This window comes from Alexandromys fortis, unplaced genomic scaffold (genome assembly GCF_014885135.2).
Source record: "Alexandromys fortis isolate MF-2015 unplaced genomic scaffold, M_Fortis_MF-2015_v1.1 scaffold_0, whole genome shotgun sequence".
NCBI classification, from domain to species: domain Eukaryota; kingdom Metazoa; phylum Chordata; class Mammalia; order Rodentia; family Cricetidae; genus Alexandromys; species Alexandromys fortis.
The window spans coordinates 42159159-42184035 of record NW_026067949.1 but is presented as its reverse complement, the minus strand read 5'-3'; the positions used below and the strand labels follow the sequence as shown (position 1 = coordinate 42184035).

Below are 24877 nucleotides of genomic sequence, written 5' to 3'. Positions count from 1 at the left end.
GATTTGAACTCCATTATATGTATCTTTTTCTTAACCCAGAACTAGAAAAAAATAAAACAGCTAACTGTGATTCAGCAAGTGATGATTCTTGTCTTTCCCTGTACAAAACTGATGTTTCTCAGACAGTTCCTTTTGGATCAAACTTTCCTCTTTGTCCCCACCTCCTGCCTACTTACTTACTCTAGATTACTTAGACATAATACAGTGTGTGTGTATGTATATGCTATGTAAGTAGTTGTACAGGTCCCATTTTTGTTTTCACTTTTTGCAGTGGCTAGAATGCATCAGTACAGAACCCATGGAAACAGGGACAACTGCATTGCATGCTTCCATATGTGTAAAAACAGTGTCTTCTACTAAGGTATGGATGGATGGAAAATGTAGGCTGTTACACTCATTGGTTGCTCCTTTTCAGGATGACAAGAGGTTTGCTTTTCTCTGTTTTTAATTTCATCTATTTTTTGTGGTGCTGATGATAAAACTCAGGATATTCCATATGTATGGTCAGTGCTCTATCACTGAGCTGCATCCGCAGTCCTGTGTGTGTATTGTTTCCCATGTATATGTCTTACTTTAGGTAAAGGATGTAGTTAGTAAACAGAGAAAATAAACTTAATGGTAAAGAAAAGAATATTACTGTGATAAACTAGAAATACATTTAAAATCTTCAGTCATTTTATGGCCTAACTAGATTAGGAGAGATTTGAGGTAAAAAAATAGATATTTGCCGATGTTTTATAGTGAGCTTTTAAAGTTCTTGCTGTATTTTAGAAAGTCTTTAAGATCTTTCATTTATGCTTGGCTAGGCTATTGTGCAATTGAGGGTCTTTTTTTTTGTTTTTGTTTGTTTGCTTTTTTTCTTCTAAACTACCTTATACTATAGGGGAAGACCCATAAATAAATACATTTTGAAAAGTGAGTGTTTTCTTAGTATGTTTTCCTGTGGGTGGCATCTTTACATTGTTGTTTGAAAAATGTGAGTTTTGAATTTTCACCAGGTTTGGTTTCCACCACCAAACAAGATTTAGGGACATGTCTATGCAAAATAGTGTTCTAGCTTGATAATGCATTGTTTATAGTTTCTGTCTTAGCTGCTTTTTTCTTGTTTAGGAGAATAGTTCTGGCCCTTGATGCTTAGTAAACTTCTGGCTGTTTGTTCCTTTTTAATGTAAAACTTCACTGGACATCTAGTCTTCCTTCAGTAAATATTTTAATAAATTGTTTGTACTGTAAATTATTTTTCTGTATTAGTTTATATGTGTATCTTAGCATGTTAATTACTTATACTTTAATATCATTGCCTTCAGAAAAAATGATCTCTTCTCATTTAAATCAGGTTTGGACAGCTGACAAAGGATTTTTTTTCTCTATAAAATAAAATTGAGTTGATGGTGATTCACTTTTAAAAACGATGAAATATTAAGACGATACATATATATATGTATCTCTTTTCATAGTATTTTGCTTGCTTTAACATCAAGCCATTGTATTAGCAAGGTGACTTAGAAAGGAAAGTTAATGGGACAATCACTATTTTGATGTATAACAAAATATTACAGAACAGCTAAAATGTGTATTCTATTCATACTGACAGTTTTGTGCAGTTGATTCTCTTCTTCCCTCTTTATGTGGGTTCCAGGGTTAGGCTTGTGCCCCAAGCCCTTTACTCACTGAGCTATTTTGCTAGCCCCAAAGTCAGTACTTGATTTGAGTTTTGGGGACCTGTTTTTTTCTGATGAATTTGAGAAGCCTTTTCTTGACTCATGAGAAGAAAGAGTGAATGCCCTAACTTGTGAGTTCTTAAAGTCATACCCGTCTTTGCTTATTTATCTTGAAGTTCTGAGGGAAAGTTTGTTCTCTCAGCCTAGACGTGAAGTACATTTGAAGCTTAAAGCTGGTTGACCTTGAAGGTGGGAGATAAAATTGAGTTTGCTGGTTCACTTTGTGTCAGGTGTCATCGAGGAGATTATTTGGAGATGCTGCCAAGTCGACATTACCATACCTAAATGCAGGCACTAAGTGTGGGCTAAAGGCAGTAGCATTTATGATATTACTTGGTTGCAATTAACTTCATTGAGTCCCACAGTTCTAGATTGAACGTGGCTTTGGCTTTGTTACGTAACTCTGCTCGGTCAGAGACATTATTTCCTTGTTCATGAAATGTAAATAATATTGCCTGGAGAAAGACTGTAGTAGATGATTCTGACAATAAAATCCAGAGTAAGCTGTCTAGATTCACCAGTTTTAGTCTCTCAGCAAAATTAGTTTAGCTGGGAATAACTGGACAAGCAGCTTCATACTACTCTGATTTCTACAGCTTTAAAGTAGATATTGTATAGCATCCTTTTTAAGATTGAAAATTAAGTGAGTAATTAATGATACACAAAATCATTTCAATGACATATAGTAAACCCACTAAGCTTATTAGTGCTATTTAAGTTGCTGTTACATAGCTGGGTTATTATGAGGGCTAAAGAACATTTTTTTAAAACATAAAACAAAACCATACGTTGCCTGCCACAGTAAAGATATTTCTATTTTTTTTTAAGATTTATTTATTGTGTTCTGTCTGTCTGTATGCTTGCTGGCCAGAAGAGGGCACTAGATGGCTGTGAGCCACCGTGTGGTTGCTGGGACTTGAACTCAGGACCTCTGGAAGAACAGTCAGTGCTCTTAAACCTCTGAGCCATCTCTCCAGCCCCCAGTATATACTTATTCTCACTTCATCTCATGAGCTTGTTAGGAAGAAACCTTATCTTGGCTACTCCTAAAATATGTTATGATACGCAAATGTCTTACGATGTTCGTTTTAATGGAAAAAGTACACTAATTGTAGTTAATTGATGAAGTTAAAGTTATTACCAGGAAATGAATATACTGTGGTATATATAATAGATGTTCATTTGGTACTTAGAAGGGGTTTTACAAACAATTGAGTTTATAGGAAAGCAGTTTACCATATTAACAGTCTGCATTAAGATAATTCTTACACTCTTAGGCCAGCTACAGTAGTTAGGTATATTATATAATCCTTTTGCTTGGTGTTCCAAATTTCTAACTTGACGTATCATGCCTCCTCCTCTGCATCTCTAACACAGCAATTAATCTCACTGTAAGACTTTACTTACTTAAATTGCTGTGTAACCCATTTGGATCTCTTTTGTTCAGTCAGAAAACTAACATGTCAAATAGCTTTAAAAAATACATACACAGATAATGTATTCTTTTAGGAAAAATTGGGATTTTATAATTTGAAAATTTGTAATGATAAAATAAGATTTTACCTATGGAAATTATTTGGCAGAAGTTTGCTTTGAAATAGAGCCTCTGTGTCTTTAAAGAGTGCGCAGTGAGTCACCCCTGCTCTTTTGGTAGATGCCTGGCTGGTGAGCAGCTAAGCTGCTTTAGGCTTGTAATAGAACGTTCCATTTCCTGTTCCCTTGCTGACACAGAGGAGTGTTCCTGCTGGCAATGATCTAATCATAGTGCAGTAAGAAACATGGCAGTTTGATAAAACACGGTGGGGACCGCAGCTGAGATGGAAGCATGTGTGCTAGAAGACATTCTTGAGGTAGGTAGGTCTGTAAGTGGAAGCTGCAGTTTGAACAAAGAAATCTTACCTGCTACAATTATTTTACAGATGAATAGATTAGAGGAGAGAGCAGAGAGGCAGAGCATAAAAGCAAGACACAGACAGACCTTATTTCCTGTGAGAATGTCTTAGTCCGGTTCACATGATTGTTAACTCTAGCATTATTTTGTTTAAACCTTATGTGTTATAAATTGTAGATATATTTGATAGGAAAAAGGGAGATAGGTTTCGGACCTGATTAAAAGCCTTGACCTTTAGATTAACTCATTAGAAGGTGGGGTCTGCAAAGCAGCTTGAAGTAGGTTTAGTATCATCTGCCGGAGAATTCATTTACATATCTAAGCCCAGAACTGTGCTTGCAATTCGTTGTAAAAACTGCTGCTTATTTTAGCGTGAGAATCTAATTGCTTAATTTAGTGGTACACTCTGATCCTGGATTTTTTTCATATGACTTTATTGTAAAATAAATTAGTAATTTAATTTAAAAAAACCCAAAATTTGAGTTCTGATGCTAAAACGCTATTGACAAAAATCTCCCATGATTTAAATCATGAGTATTTTAAATTTCACTTTTTTTCTGATTGTATCAGTTTTAAATGGCACTATTTGAATAGAAAGGATTTCAAGAAAATAGGTGTCAAAGTGAAACTGATTAATTATGGTCTTGGTTGTAGCATGCTACCAAAAATTTGTATTTACTTAAATCTCATTTCTTTCTCTGTGAGGATGCAGGGCTTTTTATTGTGGTGGTTACCGTTTTGTTTCTCTTTTCGTCTTTAAGAAAAGGACTAAAAAGCCTGGCTATTCGGGTATAGAGGCTTTATGGTAGTGTGAGGATAATTGTTACCATTTCACTGTCTTCAAGAGAGAGTTTATTGTGGGGAGAGGGCTTGGGAGCTGCTGCAAAGGGAAGCTAGGCGGGGCCAAAGAGGGGGGAAAAAGCCTATGCGCATTATAAAGTACTGCATGATCAATGAGCATTTTCTGGAGTCTTTCAGCCTGTGCCTGGAGCTGACATTGCAGCAAGTCTCAGGGTTCTGCAGAATGAAAACTGATTCCATCGTATTATCTGCCTCCGTGCAGACACCTGCCCAACATGCCCCCCTTCCTAAACGTTATTGTGTTAAGTTGAATTGTGTGCTTAATTTCCATTCTTTTGTTTTCCCACCCCCCCAGCTTTGACACTTAGCGAGTTTTTTTTTTAAATGCTGTGGAATTATTTACTTGGAAACAGTGATATATACATTCATTAAGAGACTTCTATAATGACAAGCTGTCACATGACTTTGTTGGCAGTACAGTTTAAATAGACCTAATTAGATTCTAAAGCTGTGGTAGTGCTTTTTTATTTGTTCTTTAAAACATTTGCTTGGATTACATACAAGTGTGAATCATGGAGTTTTAAACCTATTTTACAGTTTTCTTAGGACATTTAAATTTAAGATTATAAAAGGTTTTAGATGTCTTCATTTTCTGATGATAAAACCTCTTTGAGCATGGTTTTATATTCTAAGTGCCGATTCTTTATATCTGTCTTAACAGTTGCTTATCCTTATTTTCATTAAAATCACCAGATTTAGATGGTGTATTGTCTGATTTATTCATCATTATCAGGTATTAGTTACTGCAATTTTGTTTGTCCTAATTTTCCACTTATTTTGATTTGCTTTTTTATACCTGTTGCACTAAACTTGATTGAGAGCAGTTTTCTGTTTAAAATAATACAGTTAATGAAGTTGGCAGAATAGATGTGGAAAATTTGCAAGTAGAGTATTACTTTCCAAAAGTGAAAGCAATTGGAATGGTCCAGTGCCAGAGTAAAGGTGCAAAGAATCTATTTTCTGACTTTGAAATGCACATTTTCAAAAGTGCCTCGTATTGTAAGTAGACATATCTTATACAACGAACTTTCCAGAAAACTATTCTTTAGTTTGTTAAGTGCTTACGTATTAGAAATGCTGATGGCAGATAATGAAGGGCATCTGTTCACAGTGTCCATCCTAGGAAAGGGACTTTATGCTGGCTGAGGTGTGCTGTTAAACATCTTCTCCTTTTTGTCTGGTTTGTAATTTGACCCTTTGAATCATACACATTTTAAAGGTTCTCTTATTAATTCTTAGTAAAAAATAATCATTTAAAACAAGGAAATATAGACTTACAGTACTGTGATTTATTTTTTATTTTAATTTTTAAAATTTCCCGTGGTTTACTACTAAACCACATTTTAACAACTTAAGCACTTTAACTAGAATCACAAGTATATGTATTTATACACACATTCATAAAGTATAGTTGAAGCTTTAAGTCTTTAAAATTTCAGATGAAATAAACTTCTCATATTTATATCAAAACTAGGTCAATTATAATTTTTTATTTTTTTAAGATTTATTTATTAATTATGCATACACACACCAGAAGACGTCACCAGATTCCATTATAGATGGTTGTGAACCACCGTGTGGTTGCTGGGAATTGAACTCAGGGCCTCTGGAAGAACAGTCAGTGTTCTTAGCCTCTTAGCCATCTCTCCAGCCCTAATTATTTTTATTATTGCTTTTCAACTGTCCAGTTTATTGAGTGGCAATTTTGTTAACTCATCACTATTTTCCTTACAAACTAAAGTAGCCAAATGCTTCTGTTCCTTCTACTACACTTGTGTAAAAGGAATTAATAATACTCAGAAATTAGAAAATCACACTTGATAGGAATAGGGCCTTCATCCCATGTATAAATATTTCTTTTAATGTAATAATATTGGCTGTTTCATATAGACATGGTTTTAATTTTAGAATGTTAAGGGTTTTCCTGCCAGTCATATGTAGTAGCCAATCTCAGTAGTTGTCAGGGGACCCAGAGAAAGAAAAGCCTTCTCAGTTTTGTGGGAGGCATGGAGCAGCCTGAATTTGAGTGATTAAGAGCACTGTGAGTAGAAAGCTGAGGTATATATAGAGGTTTTGGATACGATAACATGAAATACAGGAAATTATTTATCTTTTAATTTTAATTAAATTTCCAAATCCTTTTTAAAGTGTATTTTTGGTTTTAATTTTTTTCTTTTGAAAACAAATTTGTGAAAATAGGAATGTCGTAGTAATGAACATAATTCTTACGCTCAGTCTTTTATTTCTTTGTCAACTAAAACTAGGAGTATAGATTTATGCTTGATATTGCAGGTCATAATGTCTCTATAAGGTATAAAGGCAAATATCCATGATTGAACATTTGACTGCACTCTTAAGTTGAAATTGCAATAATAAATAATAATATTAAAGGTAAGCAGATTTATAATATAACCCCTTCTTGCTGTGTAATCTTACTTAGACATCCTGTGGTTTTGTTTGTTTTAAAACTAAGATTGAAAAACTCATAGAGCAGTTACTGTGTCTCGTTTGTCAAGAGATGGCAAATGGTAAACCATTCCACTTACGGTTCACATAGAGAAAGCCTGCTTGCTACTCACCATTGTTTTTGATAGTAGTTCTGAATCTCCCACACAAGCAGCCTCTTTTTACAGGTACTGGCTCTTTATCTTTTTATATTATAAAACATACCATCAAATGTAACACAAATTATTTATGTACTATACCAGTAAATTTCGTGGTGTATATTTAAATTTTGTGTGACCATAGTGGCAGTTTCTACTGGGAAGGACTGGACCAAATAACTCTTAGGCAACAAGTATAAATTGTTCTGCTGGAAATAAGTTTAACGAATTATGTAAATTATTTCAGTTGATAACTAAATTCAGTAGAAGGTTTTAGAGTTAAGATGAGACATGTTGCATGAGTAAATATCATCTGTTTACTTCTAGTTTTTTTGTTTTAAGTACAAGCAGTGTAGGTGGATGGATACTTGAAATTCAGTAGTTAGCCCAGCTTATTTTATTTCAGGAGGTTAAATTTTAAGAGTACAGAGGAAGAAATGTTTGCCATTTATACTTTAAACAGTTTAAAATTGAACCTATATGGATTCCAATTTGTTTACTAAGATTTTTCTTCATTGTTTCTGTCTAAACAAGTTGAGGTTTATTTTCAGAAGTACTTTTAGATACATGTTTAATATATTCTTAATTCTTTTTATTAATCTGAGTCTTCTTGGTAGGAGACATGGTTTCCACTTGTAATCATTCTGGGTGGCTTTGAACTTGCGTTCTCCTGGGCTACTACTGTATCTGTGCATCCTCAGTGTACCACCACCATTCTTGTTTAAATTGTCATTTTTAATTTTTATTGTCTGGATTTTTTTTATAATGTTTTTATAGGTTGCCTTTTTATGTTTGTGCGTGCATGTATGTTTTTGAGTGTGGTACTGTCAAAATAGCCTATACTTTTATTTATTCCTTTATTTTAAACCATGTTTTTGCATATATATAATACACACATACATGTTGCACATATTACACACACATGCTCTCTTGGCTATTTTTGTAGTGGAGGTCATTGTTTTAATCTAGTTTGTCTCAGAATGGTGGCAGAACTTGTAGCATACTCTACCAACTTTGGGAGAACAATAAATCTCTAAGGGATAAGTTTATAGTAGAAATCTTTTTAATGTTTTAGAGACACTTCAAGTGAGACCCTACAGTGAGCTTCTAATCGCACATTGATCCATTGTAATCCAGTGGTCAGTACATTGTGTGGAGCATGACTTAGAACAGTCTGCATGGTGCAGTATCTACATGCATGCAACAACTTTGAAATCTTCCTAATTCTGAATTGTCAGGAGATTCATTGAGAACCTCATTCTGATATGAAATAAACTTGATTATTGCTAAGTTGATGAGCATCAGAGTTGTGCTTTATTATTGGTTTCAGTGTGAAAGCCTGTGAGATGATGACTTTAGGTTTTATGAGTGATTGGATTAGTATTGACTATTAATTGGCTTTTGGGTGAAGCTAGCCTTTGAGTAATTGTGTGGGGGTTGTAAGTAGTTTATCTACATGAGTTTTATGATGAACCATATTAGCTATTATTTATTGAATGTTTAGATTATCAAGTACTTCATAAGATGTTTATTCCTTTTATTCCTCTAGTGAATCTAAATGATTCTGTGAGGAAGTAGGGACCTACTTCATAAAAGGAATAATGAAGTAGCCTATATAAACATTGATCATAGTAGTTAGCACATAGTTGACTCTTGTTTTTTTGAGACATGGTTTCACTGTAGCTTTGGAGCCTGTCCTGGAACTAGCTCTTGTAGACCAGGCTGGCCTTGAACTCATGGAGAGCTGCTTGCCTCTGCCTCTCCTAGTGCTGGGCTTAAAGGTATGTGCCATCACCTTGTAGCTGTGGGTATTCTTTTTAATAAATTTGTTTTACATTTACTGTGTATGTGACGTGTTTGTGTTTGCATGTATGTGTTTGGTCCCTCGAATCTGTGAGTGGAGACCAATATAGGACAACTTACACGAGTCTGTTCTCCCCACTGTTTGGGTTCTAGGGATCAAAGTCAGGTTGTTAGGCACCGATGACTGTTGTGCCATCTCACCAGCCCGTAAATAGTAGTTTCTTTGACATGGAATTTGAGAAATTATATTTTGTGAGGTATCTTATACTGGTGTACTTTGAATATGTCTGAAGCACTCATTATTTTATAACATACTAGTCCATGTAGAGGGTACTAGGGGGTTTTGTTGGTGGTGTTTGTTTAAATTCCACAATTAAAAACAGTCAGGTCCCAGCCTATAAAGGGAAATGGCTACCAAACCTTTCGATCTGAATTTGATCCTTGGGACCTGCGTGATGGACAGAAGGAAAGAATCGACTTCCACCAGTTGTCTTCTGATCTCTTCCCATGTATGCTCTGCACATATGTATGTGTGCACATACCTACCGGATATATAAACTAACATATAAATGTAATTTAAAGAATCATATTGTATAGTTATCACTGTTCTCTAAAAATTGTTATGTTACAGTATCTTTTCAGAATATAAATTTGAAAGTCTAAATAGTCTTTCTTGAAATGACATTTTTATTTGATTCATTTTGAGAGCATGTCTAATAACTAAATCTGAATAAAAAAGTTTAAAAAATGTTATTTCATATTTAAAACAATGACTTTTCTGTTCACATCTTCAGGTTTTTCTTTTGATAACTATCACATTCAGCAGACATGCTTTCAAATTTGTAATATAAAATTATTTAAAAGAGTAATATACTCATGATTCTGGGTCCATATTGGGTCTCATGGTCTTGAGTTGATGAGGATGAATGACCAGGTCTCTTTCTCTTCTACTCACGTATCCAGGGGACCTAATTGGTCGTTTCCAGTCTCACATCAAGCAGGCAGTAGGCAGCAAAAAGGAAGACCGTGTACCTTGGATAGGAACAGTTAGAGAGCCGCCATAAACAGGCTGCCCATGCGTGCTGAAGCATTGTCGGGGCATAAATGATGAATATATTCATGGATTAAAAGTTTAAAAATTGCTGGGTCACAGTGGTACCACACCTGCAGTCCTAGCTGAGGTAGGGGTACTATGAACTCCAGGATTGGATAATATACTGGGAGAGGTCTGATCAGCCTGGGCTTCCAAGAGAAACCTGGATTAAATAAATAGATGGGGGGAAAAGAAGTAATTGCTTTTGCAAAAGTAACTGTCTTTGTTTCTTTGCCATCTTGCCTGTGTGCTTATAGTAGAAAATATGCCAACTGCTAGCTGCTATAGATTTGTGGAATAGTTTTCATTTCTAGTATCCATCAAATTTATAGACCATTACTTTTGTATTAGTATATGATCTGCATGATGAAATAGGCAGACAACTACCTTAATATTTCAAAGGTAGTTTCGTGTGTATGTCTGTCCATTTGGAATTACATGCCAGGTTTTGTATAGTTTTTGGAGGCTGCCACAATGCTTTGTGTACACTGTGCAAGAAGGCTGCTGAGTCCATCTTCTAACAGCAATTTTGGCCTCAAAATACATTTAGAACATCCAGATCAGAGGTTGCAAACTGGTGCTTTTGTTGTGTGTTTTGGCCCTTACCATGGACACAGTATTCCCACTTTCTGCATTTTCTTGAGCTTCTCTTGACACTCCTGTGTAGTCTTCATTTTTAACACTTTGCAAATAGTTTGTTCAAATTGTTAAATAGTTAAATAAAAAAATCTTATGTATATAATGTTGTGGATTCTAATTCTTTAGAAAATGTTTACATTTGAATGTTTATTTTATGTGTGTTATGTGTACATATGTGTTGTGTGTTAGCTCAGATGTAGCACTGTGCACATATAGAGGCCAGAGAACAATGTGCAGGGGTTGGTTTCGTTCTTCATTGTGTAGTGACTCAGATCTTCAGGTTTGGAGGCAGGTGTTATCTGCTAAGCCATTCCACTAGCTGAATGATGATTATTTTCTCATTGTTTGTTGTTTCTTTGTGTATAAGAACACAGTAGATACATTTTTTTTAACTCGGTCTTTTTTTTTTATTAATGTTTTTGTATGCTTCTTTTAGGTAATGACTTGTCGGGTTGTTTGTTTAAATTCATTTTATGTAATTACAATAGTTTGTAAAATGCCATCTTGTTTCCTGTTTGGTCCATTTGTCATTTTATACCTTTTACTGTATTGCTTTATGTATTAAATTTTAATTGACGCTGAGTTGTGCACACACCTCTAATCCCCCAGTACTTGGGAAGCAGAGATCTCTTGAGTTTGAGGTCAGCCAGGGCTGTTACACAAACCCTGTCTTGAACCCCACACCCCCCAAAATTAATGGACAAATAAAGTGTATATTTATATTTTAGAGCATAAAGCTTTAAAGTATCAACTTAAAATTAATGTAATGGATACATGCATTGCTTTACACACCGCTTGTGGTTAGAACATTTAACTCTACTCTCAGCACTTTCCAGGTATGCAGCACCTGTATTAGCCGTGACCTGTGTTGAAAACTCAATTGCTCTCTAACTGAAATGTTGCTTTTTCTCAAATTTTCTGTTATCCTCATACAAGAATTTGACTGTAAATTCTACATGTAAGATCATATAGTGATTGTTTTTCTGTGCTTATTTCACTTAATACTTTCCTGTTCTTTTCTTGTTTTCTCATGATATATGTCTGCGTCCCCCCCCCTCTTTTTTTTTTTTTTTTGAATTTTCGAGACAGTGTTTCTCCATAGCTTTTGGTTCCTGTCTTGGAACTAGCTCTTGTAGACCAGGCTGGCCTTAAACTCACAGAGATCTGCCTGCCTCTGCCTCCCGAGTGCTGGGATTAAAGGCGTGCGCCACCACCGTCCACCACCGTCCGGCCTTGTGTTTTTAAACATGAGAGAGAGTATATGCTACATTTTCTTTATCCATTCTTCCACCTATAGATGCTTAGTTTGCAGAGGAGTACATTCTCTTTCAAATACAGAAAATACAGATTTAGTTCTCTCGAGTGGAATTGATAAATCATAGTAATTCTGTTTTTAGTATTTTGATGAATTTCAGTACAATGGGACAATCGTCTGTACCCTGTCAGTTGTATTTTAATAAAATGCTGGTTGGCCTAGTAACTCAGGCTTCTTATTATTTAATTCTTACATCTTACATTAATCCATTGTTCTTGTCTGTGTGTTAGCCACGTGCCTTGGTACCTTTTTTTGTGAGGCAGTCACATCTTGCGTCCTCTGCTTTTGGGTAACAACTGCAGACTGAGTCTTCTTTTCAGAATTCCTCTGTTCTCATTGCCCCACCTCTACTTCCTTCCTGGTTGTCCTGCCTGGCTACTGGCCAATCAGCATTTTATTAAAATACAATTGACAGGGTTTAGACCATTGTCCCACAGCACTTCAGTACTGTTTATAAGCTTTAATTTACATTTCTAGTAGCATCATATCAGTACTCCATATTCTGTACTTGCTCACAAACTGTTGACATTGATCTTAACTTTAGTTTTGTGTTGAAGGGAGTGCTCGGCTAGCTTAGCCCCAAAATAACCACACAGAAACTGTATTAGTTAAATCACTGCTTGGCCTATTAGCTCTAGCTTCTTATTGGCTAAGTCTTACATCTTAACACATTTCTATTAATCTGTGTATCACCACGTCGCAGTGGCTTACTGGGTAAAATTCCCAGCATCTGTCTCCAGCAGATCCATGGAGTCTCTCTGACTCTGCTAGCTTTCTCTTAGAATTCAGTTGTGTCTTCCCCGTCTACCTAAGTTCTGCCCTATCAACAGGTCAAGGCAGTTTCTTTATTCATTAATGCTAATCACAGCACACAGAAGGGACTCCCACATCAGTTTTGATATACCATTTTACTTACATAGTCCTTACTGGACGTAGATTGACAGTGTTTCTGCCTCCCAGGTTCTGAAATCATTATTTTGCCTTAGTTGTTTGAATAATTGTTATAGTGACAGGTATAAGGTATATCTCATGATGGTCTTAAGTTACACTTCTTACAGGTGGGAGGGATATGGGACTTTCCACCTGTGTATCTTGGTGGACATTTGTGTTCTTTAAAAAAAAAAGTCCGTGACAATGTCTAAATGTTTTTTATTCAGGATACTATTTTAATGTTCATATAATGAACTTCATAGTTTAATTATTGCCCTTTATTTGTCCATTGAATTTTAATCTTGACCTTACATTACTATCACTATTCTCCTTGTGTTCAAGTCATGTCCCAGAATGGTTAATTTGAATCTCTTGAGTGTATGATGGTCCAGATAGTAGCAATTAAAAAAGAAGAGAAAGAAGAAAGCCAATTCCAGTGTTGCTCACCTTTGGTTTTGTGAGACTTACCTACAAAGATGATTTAAAGCTATTTTTCCTCAAATCCCAGAAAAAGAATTAAAATGCTTCTTTTTAAATTTTTTAGAAATAGAAATTAAAAGTAGAAAAGGGTGTGCCTTGGAAAATAATTTCAGAAATAATATTCTGTGATCTGTCACAGTAAGCATTTTCAGTATTAAGAGAATTTAGGCAAAGTTTTTCTTATTTTGTTTTGTAATTGGTATACTATTTGTTCCCTAACCAGTGCAGCTAGAGATTAAAAGTCTTTGGTATTTCCTTTTCAAACATCCCTATAAAAACAATTCTCTTGAATTGTTTGCCTAATAATAATAACAAATCACTGCTAACATGAGCAGTTGATACTTACTATTTTCTAGTTTTATTGAAGGAAGTATATTTTTCCAACAATAGAACACTATACGAAGAAGCTGTGCGTCTGTTCTTACAAACTTTAATGGGGTTAAAAAATATATATGGTAGACCAGGAATGTGTTAAAATCTCCAACTAAAGGCTTTGTCAAAGTTGTGTCTTCAGTGAGTTTACGCAGATTCAACAAACTGCCTTCTAGGTTTCCTGTGTTGTTTTTCGCTTGAACAGCAAACAGCAAGAAGTCAGACGAAATCCTGTTTTCATGAAATTTCTTTTTTGTTTGGCAAGATTGACAATATACAGGTAGATAGTGAATACCAACTAATAAATATATTGATAGTATCAGTATAATTTACTGTTCAGTGAATTACTGCTGTAGACCTAATGCTTGAGCGAACTGAACAAAGGGGAGGAGTTGTTCATGGGGACTTAGCAGCAGATTAAATTGATACTTGAATGTTGAGATGATCACGGTGAATTCCAGGAACAAGAAACTGCAATTTTAAAGAGTCTGGGGAAAGTCCCTAAAATTGATATTTTGAAAGGAGGGGGGGGGGATGGGACCAAGTTAGCCAGTTCCTCTGTGTTGTTTTGGGAACAGCTGGCGTCTCTGACCAATAATATGCAGGGAGGTATCTCATGTTTGACTCTAAGATTGTCGTTTGATAAAACTTGTCTTCTGGGGGTAGCATTGTTCACCTATGCAGGATAACTGTTCAAACTCCCTTTTTGTTGCTTTTTTAAAATGCATTTTGTAATTAGCTTACAAACAGTTGTGTTTCTGTAAGACTTTGTACATCTGTGTCCTGTCTCTATACCCAAATCTTAGTGTCTTGATTTCTGTAATGTAAACAGTATTCAAGCTTGTGATTAGGAATATAAACTGTGCTCTGATAACATAATAAGTTGCTTTTCTATTTTCTACCACAGGACTTGGAGTAGCTGAGAGCTGTGCCCACCTAAGATGTCTAATTTTTTTCAGAGTTAGTTTAGTGTAGTTGGCAGGAAATTGTTTAAAGGGTAGAACTTAGTATGTATTTGTTTTTGAATAGCTATAGACAAACAGAACATTGGGTAAATGAAAAATGTTGTAAATCTCTTTGAATTGAATGTATTTATGTTTTCATGTGTTTTACATGTAAGAAATAAATCGTGGTACTTAAAGTTAATTTGCATTTTACGTGTGATGCTGAAATGTGAGTTACTCTGGTAGAAATAGAAATCAGTACGATAATAAGCTGCCCCAACAACAGGAAGTATTTCTTTGTTAATACCCATGTTCATATTAAGCTGAACATATTTGTGTCACCTTAGAGGATTTTTTTTTTTCGAGACAGGGTTTCTCTGTGGCTTTGGAGCCTGTCCTGGAACTAGCTCTGTAGACCAGGCTGGTCTCGAACTCACAGAGATCCGCCTGCCTCTGCCTCCCGAGTGCTGGGATTAAAGGCGTGCGCCACCACCGCCCGGCCTTAGAGGATTCTTTTGATAATGCAAGTGATCATTATTAATCTTTGTATTTGAGCTATCCTGATGTTACATTTGTTTAGAACAATTGAAAAAACTAGGCCTCTTTTTAGGATGAAGGCGAGCTTTAATGTAAACACTCAGGGACTCAGACTTTGTACCTGCTGCTATTTGTTTGTTAGTGTCCATAGTAAGTCAGCTTCACTGGAGAAACTACAGCACCACCACTTGGAGAAGAATTTTTTAAGTATGAATTTTCATGATTTTAATAAGGAAAAATATTTTAAATTAAGAATTACTGTATATAATAAATACTGTAATAATGAGGTGGGCAGGCCTGCTTTTCGTCCCAACTGGCTCCCACACAGTTAGCTTTACACCCGAAATAACAACACGGAAACTGTATTCTTTTAAACACTGCCTGGCCCATTATATCTAGCCTCTTCTTGGCTAACCCTCATAACTTACTTAACCCATTTCTAATAATCTGTGTAGCACCACGAGGTGGTGGCTTACTGGGAAGGATTCTTGCCTCTGCCCATCTTGGGCTGGAGCTTCATCATGTCTGTCCTGGAGGGGAGAGCTATGGCATCTGGCTCACTTCCCTTCGTCCCAGCATTCTGTTCTGTCTACTCTGCCTACCTAATTTTCTGTCCTATCAAAAGGGCCAAGGCAGTTTCTTTATTAACCAATGAAAGTAACAGATAGATAAAGACCTAGTTGCTTCAGCAGGTAAAGACACTCAGCTTGGAGACATGAGTTTGATATCTGGAACTGAAAAAGCTGGAAGATAGGAACCACCACTTACAAATGTAGTTTTCATTTAAACTACATATGTACTATGTATGGCCAGCTTTCATATACGCACACTTTTTCAAAGTAAATAAAAACAAACTTGTTACTGATACTTTGCATGCAAAGTATGGTACACTTCCCAAAGCCAAACATGGTGGCTCATACCTATATTTTATTTTCGGGATGATGGCTCATACCTATAATCTCAGCACTTGGAAGCAGTGAGAGGCAGAAGCTAGTTTGGTATCTACGTAGGGAGCGCGTTCCAGGCCAGCCGAAGCTGCATAGTGAAATCTTATATTATAGCACACTTCAGCCCTTTTCCCCCAGTTACAATTTTCAGGGCTTATGTTACTAATCTGAAAGCCTTTCATTAAATTATGCCCAAAAAAATGGCCAATGAATATCAAAAACCATTTAGTTATAGAAAGCTATTAATAGTTTAGTCATATGAAGTGGTTCTTGAGGAAAGTACTGAACATTGAAGCCCCCATATTCATTATTTAAAATATGCATTTTAGAACCCAAAAGAACTACTTAAATGTCTGTTTTATAAAGATGTTAAGAATTAGTGTCAGGTTTTATGCAACAATCTCATTCAAAATCTTTTGTCACTGCTTTTAATGTTAGTTGCTTCTTTTGATTTATTTATATTTTGCCTCCTGTATGTAAGTGTAGTGTTCACAGAGACCAAAAGAGGGCATTGAATCTCCAGGAACTGGGGTTTCAGACTGCTATGAGGTGGTGTGTGGGTTCTGGGGACTGAACATGTGTTGACTGAGGTTTCTCTCCTGTCTGGTTCCCACAGTTGTTAAGACCCAAAGAATCACACAGAGGTCTACACATTAATTATAAACTGATTGGCCTAGTACCTCAGGCTTTTTATTAAATCTTATAACATATAGCCAATAATTTCTGTCTGTGTTAGCCACATGGCTTGGTACCTTTTTCAGGGAGGCAGTCACATCTTGCTTCCTCTGAGGCTGGGTCTTGACTGCAGATTATTCCCAGAATTCCCCTGTTCTTGTAGCCCTGCCTCTACTTCCTACTTGGCTACTGGGTGATCAGTGTTTTATTAAAATACTATTGACAGGGTTACAAACCATTGTCAAACAGCACTTCCCTCTCCCCTTCCTTTTTTAAACAAGAACTCTGAATCTAATATCCTTTGCTGCTTTTTTTCCTGATCATTATCCATAACAACTTTAACCAACAGTCTAAACAAAGGAACATATCTAGAGTCCATTTTTTGGGGGGGGGGGAATGTGGGTGTATTTTTTCAGGCTGATTGGGGGCACTGATAACCTTATGGGGACCTAAAGAAAATTTAGAATTATAATCAAGTTGTGACTGGAGTATTTTGTGAGGCTTGATCATCTCACACAGCAGTCTTGAACTGTTCTGGATGTTAAACTCAGATACCTGGGCTATATGCTTCTATTAGAGATTTCTCAGGGGGTCTTCCTTGGTCAAACCTGATTTTTCTTAACCCAGAATAAATCCATAGCCTCTCATTTCCTGTGGACACAAAAGCAAAACCTCTTCTCCAAAGTAACATATCTTTTTACTTCAATTTTGAAGTCAAGACATTTACAAAATATTTGTTTTATTAGTCAACAGCATTTCTATTCTAATGTCTTTTAGCACCTGTTGCTCCTTCCTCAGCTGTTGAGCAATTCAAAGACAACATTATAGAGTATCCAGACTCTCTGTATTTTCCATCTTTACATGCTTTTATTTTAAATTCTATTTCTTTTATTTTTACTTTGAATTTTTGGCCTTTTGAGACAATTTCTTTGTGTATCTTTAGCTATCCTGGATTTAGCTATGTTGACCAGGTTGTCCTTGAACCCACAGGGATCTGCCTGCTTCTGCTACCCAAGTACACACCTTGAACTCACAGAGATCTTTTTGCCTGTCTCCCAAATGTTGGGGTTAAAGGTGTGTACAGCCACCATACCCAACTACTCTTTCATTTTTAAGGACTTTTTTTTTCTCACAAGCCTACATTTTAAGCACACTGTAAATCTTTTAGAGGTTGTCTTTGAATCTGTCTTTACTGTATCTCTCTCTTTCTGACCATGTGAGTCTTTAGTTTGCTAAGAGATATGGCTAGGATTATTAGGATTAGCCATGTTTATTGTTACAACTCTATAACATTTCAAGGTCCCTGCCACCACCAAAAAGCTTGCAATCAGCTTTTCATCAACACCATTTAAGTGTTTTGTGGCAGGACCTCTTTTAAAAGCTGCAAAATTTTGCAGCTAAAGCATAGTCAGGAAGCCGCTCTTATATGAGAATGCTTGCCTCTAGCAAGCAAAGACCACTCAAGAAAGTGCTGCTATTAATAAGCCATTCTTAACTCTTATTTTATTTCTAGGATTACTTCCCAAGCTCTCTCAGATTTTATGTGGATGCCGTTGTCCACGTGTTAGGCATCATTTCCTGAGTTTTTCTGTCCAGCCTGGTCTCCACAGTCCTTAAGTCCCAAAGAATCACACAGAAGTCTACATTAATTATAAATTGATTGGCCTAGTGCCTCAGGCTTCTTACTAACTCGTATAACTTATATTAGCCCATAATTTCTGTCAGTGTTAGCCACATGGCTTGGTACCTTTTTTAGCAAGGCAGTTACATCTTGCTTCCTCTGAGCCTGGGTCTTGACTGCAGACTGAGCTTTCCTATTACCAGAATTCCCCTGTTCTTGTCACCCTGCCTCTACTTCCTGCCTGGTTGTCCCACCTATACTTCCTGCCTGGCTACTGGCCAATCAGCATTTTATTAAAGCACGGGCACAAACCATTGTCCCACAGGAAACGTGCTATGGCAGTGCAGCAAGTGCTTGTAATGCCGTGTCTCTCCACCTCTGAATTACCTTGTAGCTCACCTGACAGTTTCCAAGACTTCTAGCTACAGTGAAATAAGTATAATGCTGCATATCCAGCCACAAATCATATTTTTATAACTGTAAGATATTGGGGCTTTCCATTTTCCTCTTTTTCTTACCACTATAGTGAAGTCACTGTATAACTTAAAATTTAATATTTAAAAGGTTTACAGTGATAGTAATAGGTTGATGATCACTATATTTTCAGAAATTATTTTTATTGTTGTTGCCGCTGTTGTTTTTTGAGACAGGGTCTCATTGTGTAGCCTTGGCTGACCTGAAACTCCCAGTGTAGTCCAGGCTGACTTTGAATTTAACAGATCTTCCCGCCTCTGCAGGCTGGAATTAGTGGCAAGTGATACCATACCTATCTTAGAAATAAATTTTTTACTAATTTTGTTCAATTTAGTTCCTTAATTTTTTTCTGCTTTTTTTGACTTTTTCATAAACCACGTGTATTATTTTTGGACAAGGGTATCTTCTCTAAACAAAGCAAACGTGGTTAGTTGTCACTCTTCTGGTGATGAGGAACACTGCTTCCTGTTTCGGTATTTTTGATACTTGGATCTGTGTGCACACAGTTTTCAAAACTAATCTGGATAAAAAAGTGTAGCTTATTTTAAATTTAGGATTTCTTGTTTTAATTGTGTTTAATTTCATGCCATTGTAATATTGAAATGTCTTACTATAAAAGTGGCTATTTGCTTCTTAGTTTTAATACTTTGGAATTGAATAGAACGCTCAAGTACGTATAATGTATATTTTTCAGCGTGGCATTAAGTACTATATTTTACATATTTTTAGATTCGTACAGAACAACTTAAAGGGCAAGGCAAAATGCTAGTTATTATTAATACCTTTGGTTTTGGGGAATAATTACTGAAGTACATTAAATATTTGCTTTCTGGGCATGATGGGGTGTGCATTGTGCACATATGGAGCTCAGAGGACAACTTGAGGGAATTGACTCTCGTTCCACCATGAGGGTCCTGGGGATGGAACTCTAATTGTTGGTCTTGACAGCAAGTACCATCTTCGATGTATCATCTCATGAGTCAGGAAATTAGTGCTTTGAACAGCTTTTGCATTTGTTTTGAGAATTTCTTAGGCTGGTTTTAAATTTCCTTTCCAGTCCAGACGGCCCTAGAAATTGTGAGCCTCCTGAGTGTTGGGTTTGCACGGTGAGAAATCATGTGTGGTTCTTTTATTGAATACTTGTAGTATTCTTGAGATGCAGGACGATGGCAGCTTGGGTTATGTTTGGTTGTTTAGTAGTATATCCAGAAGAAGATAATCTAGCAATTTGTTAATACAGAGCTGGAGCTCAGCTGAGAAATTAGAGAGAGAGACATACTCGAAAGTTGCTTGTGAACTAGGTCATTGTTAAGACATGTGTTTATTGATGAAGTTTTCCTGTTGTGGAGTTTAACAAACACAAAGAAGAACATGGTATAGAGGACATGTTTACATAAGCTGGACAAGGAATGGAAGCTAGTTGAAATTATTTGGAGGGGCTGGCCCACAGGGAAATTTGAGAGGTGGATGGTGTTTTTTGTGAAGTGGCCTTGATCCCAAAGAGGACATATCAGTAATCTAAAAGTTCTGCATTTAGAAACCAGAGAAAGATGGGCAGACAGACAGACAGACAGACAAGTAGGTAGACATAGACAGAGACCAGAAAAAGAGCGCAAATTTTTAAAAAGCCACGAATAAAGGAAATGGTGAAGATAAAAGCAGAATCTATGATTAGTTGGCTCTTAGAAGGAATGATTAAAAATGAAATGAGAGGAGAGAGATTGAAAGGATACATACAGTCTGCTGGTTGTGAAAAAGAGTATGTTATGAGGAAACCTGTCCATATCTATTAAAAAGCTAAGAACAGGGCCAATGAGAAGTCTCAGTAGATTAAAGTGTTTGCTGCCAAGCCTGATGGCTTGAAATTTTGAAGTTTGATTTCCAGGGCCCATATTGTAGAAGGGAAGAACCAACTGGAAGTTTTCCTCTGACCTCCACACATATGTTTTGGCTCATACATGCCTACATGCACAAATAAACAAGTGTGATTATGAAAAGGTATATCTTAGTGATAGAGTATTTTCCTAATGTGTGAGATCCTGAGTTGCAAGGGACTGTTATGGTTTTTGCCCATGAGGTTAATAAATAAATTTGGTGAAATGAGCAAATTCTAGGAGAACCACTAACATCAAATCTCACTCAGGAATCAATACCCTGAAAAATCTATTAGAGAAATTATGGTTTGTTTTGTTATTGATAAAAGAAGAAACGGGCAGTTTTAATTAGTTTGGAATTCTAGAGATCAACCTATTGTTGAGTGCTAAGGTGATTCAGTAAGCAGTTTCCTTAATCAGCAGTGCCAAAATGGTCATATATCTTTGTTTTTAGAGAAAGGAAAGATATTCAAATCTCATACATGCAAAAACTCACCCAGTTAATTGTAATTGTAAAAGCCAGGACATTACACATTCTAGAAAAAGTGTCGGAGAAAATCTTTATGACCTTGGTTTAGTAAGTATATTTTACATAGGACACTGTTCAAATAAAAGAAAATGAGGAATTTGGACTTATAATTAAAAACCTGTTCTGAGGAAATACCTAAAAGAGAAACCACCAGTTAAGAAATACATGATAAACCATATGTCGGATACAGGATTTATTCAGAATACCTACAGGTCAGTAATGAAAAAAAATTGAGAAAAATATAACAGGCACTTTTTTTTTTACAAAATTATTGAATAGAGAGGGAGTAATAATATGAATAGAGAATATAATGCTTAATTTTTTTTAACCACCATGAGAATAGCATTGCTTGATCGGAGTCTTAACAGTACTTGATTTGATGCCAGCACTTCATTTAAAATTAATTAGGAGCCGGGCGGTGGTGGCGCAGGCCTTTAATCCCAGCACTCAGGAGGCAGAGGCAGGCGGATCTCTGTGAGTTCAAAGCCAGCCTGGTCTAGAAGAGCTAGTTCCAGGACAGGAACCAAAAAGCTACAGAGAAACCCTGTCTCGAAAATCAAAAAAAAAAAAAAAAATTAGGAGGCTGGGTGTGGTGGTACATGCTTTTAATCCTAGCCCTTGGGAGGTAGAGGTAGGAGGATCTTTGTGCATGGTGTACTTAGTGAGCTCTGGAGCAACCAGAACTTCGTAGAGAGACTCTTTCTCAAAATAATATTATTAATGAGGAAGCTTTGTGTGGAATTGCACATCTGTAATTCCAGCACTTGGAAGGTGGTTGAAGGATCAGGAGTTCAAGGCCATTAGTACTAAATCCAAGTCCAGCCTGGACTGAGACACTATCCAAAGCACAAAAGCAAGCAAACCAAAGTCACATGCTTGTAATTGAATGATATGTACCAGGAAGTTAAAAGTTAGTGTTACATGTTTCAAGTAATTTAAGTTGTCACACTTAGCTATTGATTGGTATTTTTGTTAAAATAGATAGGAATGGTTAGATAGTTCTTCATTGGGAGCCATCAGGTTGGAGTGGTGGTGAGATGTCTCCGAGTAGCCCAACCAGGCCTGAAACCAACAATTCCTGAGTGCTAGGACTACAGGCATATGTGACTCTCTAGTGCCCAAACTCTAGAGAGGTTGGGTTTTTCTTCCTTACTTGCTGAAACCAAGCAATAGAAAACTACACGGTCACTTTTGTTTGTTTAAATGTTTTATTTATTTGTTTCACGTGCAATAGTGTTATGCCTAAATCTTACACATGCATTGTCCGGGGAGGCCAGAAAAGGGCATTAGATAGATCCCTTGGAATTGGAATTAAACATAAAACCACCTGGGTTCTGGGAACTGCTCTTGGGGGACTCTGGAAGAGCAGTAAGTGCTCTCTTAACAGTTAAGTTTTTAAGGTAAGCTGTACAGAAGAATATGGATAACTAAAAGGCAGAATTTCCTTTATATAATGCTTAACGTTAAGGCTCTAGTCTGATGCAAGGAAATAGGGTTTCTATTATGTTCAAGTGGTAGGAGGACAATAAAATTGGAAGGTGCCATTACCATTTAGTTTATGAAGATAACTATTGCAGGCCAAAGGGATGAAGTGGTAGCTGATACATTGTTGCTTTTGAGGGTTGGAGGGATGAGCCTTGAGTCTGCTGGGTAAGTATCCTACCTCAGAGCTACATCCATAGCACCTCTTATTTCATTTTTAATTTATTTAACCACTATTGTATTGATGTATTTGAAGGTAATTTTTATCCTTTTGTTTCTGTATGATCAATGTTGCAATGAACAACCATGTACACACATATGTATCCAATATTATTGTAGATAAAATTACTACGAAGAAAAAAGTTCCAGTTGTTGAATTTTTATGTTCTATCATGTACCCCAACTTTTAGATATTGTTTGCCATTGAATATAAAATATACCTTATTTGTATTTGTATTAAATTGGTTCCTAGTAAAGTTCCTGGAATTTTATATTTCTGTTGAAAATTATCCATAAAATTTTGTCCATTTTATCTTCAGTAAAAAATTTTAAAATTTCTTTATAATTCTCTTACTAACTTGTTTATTATAATTTGTGGTATTTTTACCTACCCTATCACATTTCTTATTTTGTGGCATTTTTATATTTATTTTTTATGCTGTCAGAACCTTATTGGTCTTCTCATGTGTCTTTCTCAAAGAGTCTTCTTTTTAGCAAGATCAGAGCACTTGTTTCTTATATTTTCTTCTACAATGCAGTTTTATTTATGTTTCTAATAGATTTTAATTCATCTGAATTTTCTTTTAATAATCATTTTAAGGACCTAGTTAATTTTTCAAGCTTCATAATATTTCTCACAGTATAATCACTGAGTGATACGTTCTTTTCTCCCACTAACATAAAAATCACCTTGTTCATATTTTAAGTCCCAAATACATGTGCTCTGGATTCAGTATTATACAGTTTTGATTATTTTAATTTTATATTATATTTGACAGCTGATAGGGCACCCCTCCCCATTGTCTTTTTCCAAAAATTTTTTTGGCAATTTTTGTGTATTTTCTCTTCCAGATGAACTTTAGAGTCAACATGTCAAGTTCCATTAAAAATCCCTTTGGGATTTTGATTGGAAGTGCATTGAATTTACAGATTAATTTGGGGAGAATTGACATCTTTACACTATTGAGTCTTCCCACCCAGGACCATGGTATGCTTCTCCATTTCTTTAGGTGTTCTTTTATGTTCTACAGTACAGTTTTATAGATTTTTTTTAAAAAAATTAATTTTCATAGGTCTTACACACTTTTTTTTGGTTAGGTATTTTCCTGAGTATCTTTAGCTTTGTTGTTACTGTGAATAGCATTAACAAAAGTATTTTCTAATAAACTATTGCTATTGTGTAGGAAGGCTATTATTTTTTTAATTTTACCATTATTTTTTTAATAATTACCATTTATTTAGTTTTTGCTGATTCTATTAAATTCTGGAAGAATAATTATGTCTTCTGTAAATTATTTATTTTTTGGTAGTTATGCTTAACAGTATTTTGTTATGTTTTCTGGTCTAACTATTGGGTAGGTCTTCAGAGCTCCGCTGTTCTTTCTGATTTGAGTGTCTTATTCTTGATTAAAAGTAAATGTTTTTCATTTTTAAGGTTATGTATATTCTAGATTTTTATTATAAAAAAAGCAAGTTACTTTTCTGACTCAACGGGTACTTTTTATGGCTGTGTGTATTTCATTTACTTTTTGAGACGGTCTCATTATGTAGTCTGGGCACCAGTCTCTGGGATTAAAGATGTACTGCCCTGCCCTGCCCAGCAGTAGATATTTAATTTAACCATACAGTTTTGTTGAGATGATCCATTTTCAATTATAATATTTAATGTGATGCATTATATGTTTATAGCTGTTGATCATACTTTATATTAAATATTCCTTCAAGGAACTATTTAGATAGTGCCAGGAACTGTGCAATAAGTTAGCGGTAGTGCAGTCACCACCACAGTGTTGGTTATTTCTGTGGTCTACAGAAGGCTCCTGTCCTCTGGAGAAGAGAGACAGTAAGCAAATAGGTGAGAAGGTGG

At 35.8% G+C, this 24877-nt stretch overlaps 1 protein-coding gene across 6 annotated transcripts in view; it reads left to right on the top strand.

Annotated features, from left to right (window-relative positions):
• Ankrd17 (ankyrin repeat domain 17) overlaps window positions 1-24877 on the top strand; it is a 134576-nt gene that overhangs the window by 17868 nt on the left and 91831 nt on the right. Inside the window, exon 1 of one of the 6 annotated variants that reach the window (XM_050150167.1) lies at window positions 23853-23998. The exons of the other annotated variants lie outside the window; for them this stretch is intronic. Coding sequence (XP_050006124.1) covers window positions 23996-23998 — 3 coding nt within the window. The 5' untranslated portion in view covers window positions 23853-23995. Of the gene's footprint in view, window positions 1-23852; window positions 23999-24877 lie in introns of those variants that run through there. 6 annotated transcript variants of the gene reach the window in all.